A 10,689-nucleotide genomic window follows, 5' to 3' on the forward strand; every position below is an offset into this window, starting at 1 on the left:
GGCGGGAGCGGCGAAGCGGCTGAGCGGGGCAGAGCGGAGCGCAGCGCGGCGGGGACGGAGAGGAGGAACAAATAAAGAATCATAATCATAATAATTAATAATAATAACAATAATAATAATAATAAAAAGGCGAGGAGAGGAGGAGGAGGAGGAGGAGGAAAAAAAACAAACAGCCAGCCCCCCCACCCCCGAGCCCAAAAGAGGGAGAGAGAGAGAGAAAGAGAGCAGCGCCCGGGCGGAGCGGCGGAGAGGAAGAATTAAAGCGAGCGAAGGAGGGAGGAGAGACAGAGCAGAGAGAGAGAGAGGAGGAAAGAGGAGGAAAAAAAAAAAAAAAAAAAAACCCACAAAAACAAAGCGATCGCAGTTGATGTTGCTGCTGCAAGCTGGACTTCCAAAAACTACGGCGAGACCGTCCGCTCTCCGCGCCGAGAAAAGTCTCCTCAGCTGTGCGTGTTTTTTTCCGCTGTGTGTGTAATCTTTAACCTTTTATTCATTCTTATTTTGATGGCTTTCCTGAATGGCTGACTGCGAGCTTCCCTGGACCTGGCCCCCAGACACCCGCCTCTCCTCCTTCAACTACTCTGCTGCAGATCAGCTCTAAGAGAGAGAGAGGGAGATCTTTGAAGAGATTTTTTTTTTTTTCTCCTCTCTCTCTCTCTCTCTCCCTCTCTCCCCCACCCCCACCACCCCTTTACTTTGCTCTCCTGGAGCCCAGACAATCGACTCGCAACTCGCCCCCCCGCACACACACCTCCATCGCCCCGTGCTTCTGCACCTTCGCCGGTACCGGGAGATCCCCCCCACCCCGACCCTCCTGAAAAAAAAAAAAGGAAAAAAAACCCAAACCAAACCAAAACAAGGCAAAACAACAAAAGAGAGAGGGGGAAAGAGAGAGACAGGGGAGGAGGAGGAAAAAAAAAAAAAAGACTGCTGCAAAGCTGATCTGAAAAGCAAAGCAAACAAACTTTGAAAATAAAGGGGGAACAGGAAGTTTGGCAACGGTGTCCAATAGATATGGCAATGGTAGTCGGTGCGTGGCGAGACCCCCAGGACGATGTGCCCGGAGCTCAGGGAACGCAGCCTTCGCAAGCCCCGCCGGTGCAGGGACCTCCGGCCGGGGCCCCGCACACCCCACAGACCCCGGGGCCCGGGGGCCCTCCCAGTACGCCAGCCCAGACCAACCCGCCAAGCCAGCAGAACCAAGGAGACAAACAGCAGCAGCAGCAGCACATTGAATGTGTGGTTTGTGGGGACAAGTCTAGTGGCAAACATTATGGCCAGTTTACCTGCGAGGGTTGCAAGAGTTTCTTCAAGCGGAGTGTAAGGAGGAATCTCAGCTACACTTGTCGTGCCAACAGGAACTGTCCCATTGACCAGCACCACCGCAATCAGTGTCAGTACTGCCGCCTCAAAAAATGCCTCAAAGTTGGCATGAGACGGGAAGGTATTGGGATTTCATTTGTTTTGCAATTTTTTTTCACTCGCTGCGTTTGGGGGTTTGTTTTGGTTGTTGGTTTGGGGTTGTTTTTTTAATTCTTATTATTCCTAACCTCCCTCCCCAAACCCCAAACCCAGCCAGAACCTTTCCCCACCCCCACCCCCCGAATAAACAGACAGAAACTTTCTCGTAATGAAAGAAAGAGGTGTTGGAGGGGGTGGGCAGAGGAGGCAGGGGCTCTTGCATGCTCTCTCCTGCACTCGTAATTGATTTGTGTTTGTTTTGATTTTGCTGATGGAGGTTTATTGGAAGTGGATTTTTAGTTTCACGCTGCTTAGGAGCGAGATGATTATTCTGACGTGGGGTTACTTTTCCTTCATGCTTCCTCCTGCATGCTCAGCGTTAGCCCCCGTCCCCCGAGCAGCTCCGGGTGCGTGTGTCCGTGTGTGTCCCTGTGCCCGTGTGTGTACACACACACACGCAGCCTCACGAGATGCACGCGCGCGCACACACACACACACACACATACATATATATATATCTCTCTCCTCCAGCACCCTGCCTTAGATTGCAATTTTACACAGGCGGTTCAAATTACTATTACAATGGGACTCACCCTACCGAGGCTCTACAGCACTCCACTGTGGATTCCCAGCCGGATTTTTTTCCTCCTTTAAAAATATATATATATATATATACACACACGCATATCCGCGCGTGTGTGTACATACATATTTCCGTGTGCCTGCCTCTCCTGATTGTTATTATCGCACTTTTCTCTTCTTCCTCTTATTTTCTTGTTCCTCCGGGAGAGGCAGGAGGGGGGAGAAGGGACCGGGGCGGGGGGGGGGGGAGAAGGAGCAGCCCAGAAGTAAGTGTGGGGTGCTCGGGTCTCTGCAAGTCGAGTCTTTGTGATATAAAATTAGACGAGAAATGTGAGCCTGCAGTTTTCCAGTGCGTGCTCTGTGTCTGGACGCTGCTATGTAGGTTAAGGGTTAGGGGGCTTGGGACTTGCTGGGCTCCTCTCTTTGTGTTTCTGCAAGAGTAACTAACCTTGTAATACGTGCGATAACAAATATAAATCAAGCACATTTTTAGGCGTTCGCCCTGCTTGCTGTCTCTCTGCCTCTGAGCCCTTTTTCTCTCTCCTTTTTCTCTCGCTGTCACCGTGTAAATTTATTAACAAAATGAAAGGCCCACTTTCCATGGGCAGCTGAGGAAGGTGCCTTTGGATAATGCCCCCAGTCTCGCCGGGGGACCTGCCGGGGATGTTGTGGGGTGATCTCGCCTCCTTTGATATTTTTTATCGGGGGGGGGTGGGGGTGGAATATGTAATAACAGGAGCAACAATATATTCAGTGGGCGAGAAACGCGTGTGGGACCAGCGCCGGGGATTTTGAACTGAAGTGTTTCTTCCCTCTTCCCCCCCTCCCTCCCCATCCCGCTCCCCCAGCCTCAAATCCGTAAGCTGGTGTAGATGTAATGAAGAAAAATACCCGGGCACACAAAGACGCATCCCACATCTTTTGAAGGAGGGGTGGCGGTGGAGCCGGGGGGGGTGTGAAATAACTGAATTGTGGTGTGTTTGGGGAAGTGAGGATCTCGGGCTCCTTCAGGCAGTCCTGGCCGAGCGGCTGGCATTGCTCAGCTTTTATTGTTGCTTTTACTTGACCCGGGAACCGCGGAGCCTTAAAGCGGGGCGCGGGCTGAACTCTGGCTGGAAAAATGCATGTTCCCCCTTAAGCTGACTTGGTACGGTGTCACACAGGCACGCACAGGCACACAAAGCAGGCTGTATTTGAACCGATGGTCGCAATTCAGATATTAATAGCTGTAGTTTCTTCTTTATTTACTGCAGCGGTCCAGAGGGGCAGAATGCCACCCACACAGCCAACTCATGGTCAGTTCGCCTTGACAAACGGGGACCCTCTCAACTGCCATTCCTACCTATCCGGATATATCTCCCTTCTTCTGAGAGCAGAGCCCTACCCCACCTCCCGCTTTGGCAGTCAGTGCATGCAACCCAACAACATCATGGGCATCGAGAACATTTGTGAACTGGCAGCTAGGATGCTCTTCAGCGCGGTGGAGTGGGCCAGGAATATCCCCTTCTTCCCAGACCTCCAGATCACAGACCAGGTGGCCCTCCTGAGGCTGACCTGGAGCGAGTTGTTTGTCCTCAACGCTGCCCAGTGCTCCATGCCCCTCCACGTAGCTCCGCTCCTGGCAGCTGCTGGCCTCCACGCTTCGCCAATGTCTGCTGACCGAGTGGTCGCCTTTATGGACCACATACGAATCTTCCAAGAGCAAGTAGAAAAACTGAAAGCATTGCATGTCGACTCTGCAGAATATAGCTGTTTAAAGGCCATAGTCCTCTTCACCTCAGGTAGGCAGCATTTCTTTGCTCTTCCTTTTTCCTTCCCCCGGCCCCCCCTGAGAACTGTTTGCTCTCGCAAAGTGTTACTGCCTGCACCCCATCACTGCTCCCTGCCCCCGAGAACCAGTGCGGTCTCTTTCCTTTTAGGAACCGGTGCCCTGTGGTCTCCCCTTCAGGGCCTCGGATCTGAGCATCCCATCTTCGAGGGAGTGCGAAATTAAAAAAAAAAAAAAAAAAAAAAAAAAAAAAAACCAAACAAAAAAAAAGGCAACCAAAACACACCCCAACCCTAGTTGAATAATGCTGGGGACAGGGGAAGAGGGGGCTCGGGGAGAGGCACCCATTCGCCGTGAGAGACTGCGCTTTTCCCATTGAAAATAATATTTTATTTAACAGTATAGCTCTGGGTTGTTGCATTTAATGACACGCATCCGAACAGCAGCAAAATCTGTTTGATGTTGTTAAATACAAGTCGTCCTATCAGTGAAACCACTTTAAAAAGAAGATCATTTTATGGGCAGCCAGGAAGGGAAAAAAGCCCTGCAGGATTAAAAATTGAATTAAAAAAAAAAAGTTAAATGCGCAAAGCTGAGTTTAAAATATGTTCCCTGCCATCCCATAAAATAAAATAAATCAACTTTCCAAAGAGCTGTCTCTGATTTAAACAGAATGTGGCAGTGAGCAGTTCTGTGTCATTTAAGCTAAGGGGAAAAGTTTGCATTTGTACCCAGCAGGAACAGCATAGTCCAAAGCGAGTAGCGGGTGCGAAAAGATCATTACCATAAGTAGACAGGGATAGTATGAAAAAGTAAGAGGAGACTGAAGCTGCCGCTCCGCAGTGTAATTCCGGGGTGGCACAACCATGCCTCTCCCGAGGAAAAGACCTCGAGGTGTTTCTTAGATAATCAAAGAGAGAGGGGGGAAAATATGTGTCAACTTTTGCTGCCTAGAAATAGTGCATGAGTTATAAAGCAATAATTGAGTGCGTTGTGAAATCTAATTAGCTTGCACTAGAGTTTAACCTGGGTGAGTAATAATCCTGATATTAACTCTGGAGGCTAAATTCTTTCTTTCTTTTTTTTTTTTTTTTTTTTGGGGGAAAAAAAATCTGCTCGCTAATTTGTGCAATACGTTATCTCAGATTGCTAACTTTAAGGCTGCATCGGCAACCCAGTGTGCTGGAGCCCTAGAAGTTTTGGGATTAAGTTTAAAAATACCTATATTTCTCCTGTAACTCATTTGAAAGCTTGGGAAAGTGGCCACGCGATAAACATATGAATGGAAGCAGGACCTGTAAAATAATTACTCATCGGAGTTTTTTAAAGCCTGATATCAGGAAACAGGAAAAAAATGTAGTTTATGTGGGAAAAGAAGGGCTCACAATCCATTCCTTGTTGTGTTAAAGGGGGTCTGGGGAACGAAGTCATTTTCTGGACTTTGTCCAGGTTCTGGGTCGTGACCTAAACTTCCTTTTATATATTATTGCTTTACACATAAAAAACTTCTCTTTTTTTTTTCCTTCCCCCCCCCCCAAATTACTCGTGCTAAAGTCCTAAGGTGATCAATGAGCAGGGCGCATCTAGCCACAGGGAGACAGGGATCCTGAGTGGGAAGGGGTGTACGTGGGGTGCTTATTTTATTTTTCTATCCTTTTCTAGGATGCATTTTCCTTTCCCTCGCTCAAACGCTCAGCGAGGATCCCACACACGCTCACATCCCTCCCCAGCCCCTGGCCAGCTCACACCCACACCGAGGAGTTTATTTCCAATCCTGCCTTTTCTCCCAAACCTCTTTTTTTTTTTTTTTTTTTTTTAGCCTTCTGAGAAAACAATCGTCCGATCCTGTCGTAACTGTTTAATTTATTACTATTTTCAAAATGTGAGGCCTGGCGTGTAAATTGCCTCCCAACTAGATAAACGTTTCTTGTTATCTGATTCTGGGGAAGATAGCCGCATGCAAAAAAAAAAAAAAAAAAAAAAGGGGGGGGCATGCACCTTCTGCAGCACCCCAATAACACTCCCTGATGTAAAGCAGACGCACATAGATGCATATAATGTTTGCTGCAGCCTCTTTTAAGATGAAAAAAAAAAAATCTGGGTTCTAATGACTCGCAGAATATGCATGTGTTAGCCCTGTGCCTAGGAAAGCCACAGGGAGGTCAGGTCACAACCTGTGCTCTTTCAGCACAGACGTCTCTGATTTAAAGGGAACTTATTGTATTTTAGCGTATCAGGAAAAAAAAGAGAAAAAAATGTCCAGACCCTATCAGGGAGTTTTCTTCTTGTAAGGGCCTTTAGGTTTAAAAAGAAGAAGAAGAGGAAAAAAAAGAGGGGGGAGTGGAGGGGGGGGAAGAAAGAAAGAGAAAAGAAAAGAGGGGGGAAAAGAAACAGCTCAAATGAACAGAGAGATCACAGTTTGCATGGCTGCCTCTGAATAGGCTAAACTGACAAGATCAGTTTTAAAGGGCCACTTAAATCAGTTTCAAAGACTGAAGAAAAACGCGTTGTCTTCTTTGGGGGAGAATCTGTTGCTGGATCGGGGGCGCCATTATCTTTGGCTGGGCCAGTTTTTTATTATTATTATGATTTCTGTCACTATTATTAGTATTCCTTCGCATCACATGGTTGGGCTCTCCCCAATTATTTTCCGGGGGGGGGGGCGGGGGGGGGGAAATAGTGGCTCCCTTTCCCCCTTTTCGACTCAAGCCTTCCCCGCCCCCCCCAGCCTTTCCCCCTAAAAATGCAGATATACGAAATTACGCTTGGCCAGCACCTCCTTGTCACCCCCTCAGGTCTGTCATGCCATTAGAAATCTCGAATCTTGGAGATTCTCAGTCCTAAAGGAGACCCTCCAGAAGAGAGAGAAATACAAACACACACACATACACAGGGAGAGAGAGATTGTCCCTTTTGGTAAAACCTACTTAAACTCTGGGGGGCGAGGTGATGGCGCACTACCTACACTTAATTCTAGCAATAAAAAAGATCAAATTAAAAATTTTTAAAAAACCAGAAACCAAACTTTTTAATCTGATGATTGTTTTCTTTTTTTCTTTTCTTTCTTTTTCTTTTTTTTTTTTTTAATACACTTTCTTCTAGATGCCTGTGGTCTCTCTGATGTAGCCCATGTTGAAAGTTTACAGGAGAAGTCACAGTGTGCTTTGGAAGAGTATGTTAGGAGCCAGTATCCCAACCAGCCAACACGATTCGGGAAGCTATTACTACGTCTCCCCTCCCTTCGCACTGTCTCCTCTTCTGTCATAGAGCAATTGTTTTTCGTCCGTTTGGTAGGTAAAACCCCCATAGAAACCCTAATCAGGGATATGTTACTGTCTGGCAGCAGTTTTAACTGGCCTTATATGTCCATTCAATAAAATATTCGAGAGAGAAAAAAAAATTTAAAAAAATTAAAAATTGAGAAGGGAGATGAAAGAGAGTGAAAGGAAAGCAAATGACATTTGGGTTCTGGTTGTTTCTTAAATTTCCTTCTGCTAAGAAAGGATGTAAAAGGATGTTACAAGTTTGCTAAGAGAAGACAGGAAAAAATTAATGGACTGTGAATTTAAAAAGAGACTGTCAAATGAACTTTTACAGAATGCATTAAAAACTCCCGTGTCGTTCAGAAAAAAAAACTTGCTACTTATCATTTTTTGTAAAAAATAAAAAAAGAGAGAAAGAAAAAAGAAAGAAAGAAAAAAGAGAAAGAAGAAGAAAAGAAATGATGGTCGGCTTTTTCTTTTTTTCTTTTTTCTTCTTTTTTTTCTTTTTTTTGGGGTAAACTTTTTAAAAAATCTCGCTTAAAGTGCATTTAAAGGAAATTTGGAGAAAATTAGCAGAACGGAAGAAAGTAAGTCTTTTTTTTCCAAATTATTAATTGTCCTATGTGTCTATGTACCTATAGCTGTTCTTTTTTGTATTTTTCTGGTTTCAAACCAGTTTATTCTGTGGTTCTATAATAATTTTTGATATAACCTTGGCTTCTTTAAAAAAAAAAAAACTGTGTATCCTTAAAATATATGTTCTGAAAGAATTAAAACTGAGTCCACGAAAGTATCATAGGAAGAAAGGAAAAGAGAAAAAAAAACCCCCTCAACAACACAATGATGGAAGCGCACTTAAGGTGGTGACCCAAAATCTAGCTTGAAGCTGAGAGAGCTATAATTATATAGACCCGAATGAACCACACGTGTCATATAACTACCCCCAAATCTAGGTTTTTTTGATATTTCGGACAGAAAATGAACTGTGGGGATTTATTATAGGTAGAAGGAATTCGTGTCCAAGACACACTACGGTTTTGATTTAAAAAAACAAACAAACAAGCAAAGTGAACTTTTGTAATTTGAATTGGGTTCCACATAGTTCATCATGAATTGTTATTAAACTCCTCTATCTGTTTGTATATTTGCAAGCCCTTTGTATTATAATAATTGTTGATATTTTCCCTTTTTAAAAAATACCATTGAAATCAGCATGACAAAATAACACTGTTGGCACTTATAGATAACGTGATTGATTCAGTATCTTAGAGTTTACAGTTTTGTGTTTAAAAAAACTGAAGGTTTTTTTTTTAAGTGCAACATTTCTGTATACTGTAAAAGTTATAATAACTGAACTGTTTGGTCGAGTCTTTGTGTGTTATATTCCAAGGAAAATTGAAAGTATTCAGAAATTAAAATATTATTTGATATCTGAAACTTGTTTGGCTGTCATAAATGTCTTTCAGAAACCACATTACTTCTCTATAGTTTGCAGTCATTTAAGTCCATAGGCGATTGATTTGTTTACTTGTCACAGTAAGTTTGTAGCAGATGTATTGTAGTGTATTTACCTGTTTAATTCCGGGATGGGGGCGGAGGACTTAAGTTCGTGGTTTATCTCTGGTTTTAGGAAGTACTATGCTGAAATGGTAAACCATCAACCCCCATTCATCTAATCCTCCTGTTAATTAAAAATGGATTTTCTGGAAAAAAAAGGCCCTTATTTTTGTCACACTTAAGTGCCTGCGTAGGAAAGGTATTGTTGTGAAAAAGTATTAGAAATCTGGAGATCAGTATCTATTTTATGATCAGAATGGGGCGAAAAATCTTTTGTAAATGTCTGACATACGCGCACAAGATCATTCAAGCAAGGTAATAGCAGTACTGTAAATATAGGTCAGTTGTTTGCAATGAGTTTTCTTTAAGTATGTGTGATTTTTTATAATACTCCGTAGTTGCCATCTATCGTTGTCATTGAGAGGTCTTCAAATGGAGTGGCTTTAGCTTCTAGCACTGAGGAGTCGGTTTTTAATGTATATATACTCTCAAGTGGATTTTTTTTACCTTAGACTGTGAAAGCATGACCACAGGTCATCTCTATATTTTACATATGGGATATATGTCTGTATGTATACTTGCATACATACATGCGTAGGCGTACATGCATCTTTCCTGTGTAGCTACAGGGCCCTCTCTTGCAGTCCTCACACAGGCACAGCTCCCACTGATGTGGTGGGGACCTGCCTGGGCGAGTGGCATAGGATCGGACACACCATTTGTGAATTTAGTGCTATCCCGAGCAGGCGAAAAAAACCCAAACCTGAAGGAAGGCAAGATGATGTGGTTTTGCAAGGGGTTGATATTTTGGGTTGTGTGCGTGCGTGTCTCTTTTTTTCTTTTTTTTTTCCCCTTTTCTTCTTTCTCTCTCTCTCTGTCTCCCCCCACCCGCCCTCCCCTTGGTCTATAGCAGATGCTTTGTATGTGAAAGCTTGCAATTTTGTTCTTGTCTGAGGCTTCCCCCTCTCCCTTTTTACCACACGTAACTACACCATGTTGTGGTTTCACAAAAAGAGAGAGAGGGAGGGAGAGAGATCATTCTGTAAAGTCGATTAAACCCTGATCTTTAGTGTGTTCCAGTTAGACACATCTGTACTGGGGGCAGAGGGGCGTATGACTGTGAATTTGAGCAGAGTTTTACATCTGAATCATGGCTCCTTTTCTATAAATATATAAATATATATAAATATATAAATATACTATTATTGCAGGGGATTGCTGACCTCTAGATTTAGCTTTTTCTATTGCAAGTGCTATCCATGTGAGTGTGTGTGTGTGAAGTTTTTATGCTTACTAAGAACACAGGATCTTGACTTGTTTGTTTTGTGTTAGTTTATTGTAAACAACCATTTGTTGTAAATTGTTATTGGCATTAAATTATAATTTATGATTTTCAAATCCAAAACATTCTCTGCTTTTTATGTTTTAAAGCCTGTAAGCTATCTCTGTATTTATAAGTTTCTTGCAGCGAGCTTTGGTTCACAGAGAATAATAGTAAACAGAAAATGCACCAGGGTTAAATAAAAACACACACACACACACACACACACACGCACGCACACACACACAAGCCCCATGTATATATGTTTGGAATGCTCAGAGGAGGATTTGTTTAGGGACTTCAGTTAGTTTTAAGTTTATAGCATTTAAAGAAAGTTTTTCTTTTCATGCTGAGTTAGAACAAAAGATCTATCCAAAGATTGAATTGGACAAAAGAGGAGGGTTGGGATCGAGAAGCTTGTTCTATGTGGAATTGAGGAGATCTTTTTTTTTTAATGAAAAAAAAAAAAAGCTGCTAAACATGGCGACTCTTTCCCTTTAAGTCTCTAATTTATTTTTTTCCTTGCGGTTCCCCCCCCCTTCCCAACCCTCCCTTTGATTTTTTTTTTTTCCCCCCCCTCTTTAATCTGATCTTAGTTCGCTTTATTCCTTCCCCGCCACCCCTGCCACCGGCGCGGGGAACTGGCGAGGAAAGACCCAAAGGCGACCCGGAACGAGAGCGATCGCTGCAGAGCCGCCCGCGGTGCAAACCACATCTCGGGAAAGGTCTTCTTCACC

At 43.8% G+C, this 10,689-nt stretch overlaps 1 protein-coding gene across 7 annotated transcripts in view; it reads left to right on the top strand.

Moving 5' to 3' along the window:
• Positions 1 to 10,689, top strand: part of NR2F2 (nuclear receptor subfamily 2, group F, member 2) — a 22,627-nt gene that overhangs the window by 3,917 nt on the left and 8,021 nt on the right. Inside the window, exons 1-4 of one of the 7 annotated variants that reach the window (XM_010572020.1) lie at positions 1,015 to 1,098; positions 1,219 to 1,444; positions 3,297 to 3,824; positions 6,914 to 8,511. In XM_010572020.1, coding sequence (XP_010570322.1) covers positions 1,015 to 1,098; positions 1,219 to 1,444; positions 3,297 to 3,824; positions 6,914 to 7,188 — 1,113 coding nt within the window. In that variant the 3' untranslated portion in view covers positions 7,189 to 8,511. Of the gene's footprint in view, positions 1 to 301; positions 468 to 907; positions 1,445 to 3,275; positions 3,825 to 6,913; positions 8,512 to 10,689 lie in introns of those variants that run through there. The other 6 variants (XM_010572022.1, XM_010572023.1, XM_010572018.1 and 3 more) reach the window with 6 other exon arrangements.

This window comes from Haliaeetus leucocephalus, unplaced genomic scaffold (genome assembly GCF_000737465.1).
Source record: "Haliaeetus leucocephalus isolate CR32 unplaced genomic scaffold, Haliaeetus_leucocephalus-4.0 Scaffold339, whole genome shotgun sequence".
NCBI lineage: Eukaryota > Metazoa > Chordata > Aves > Accipitriformes > Accipitridae > Haliaeetus > Haliaeetus leucocephalus.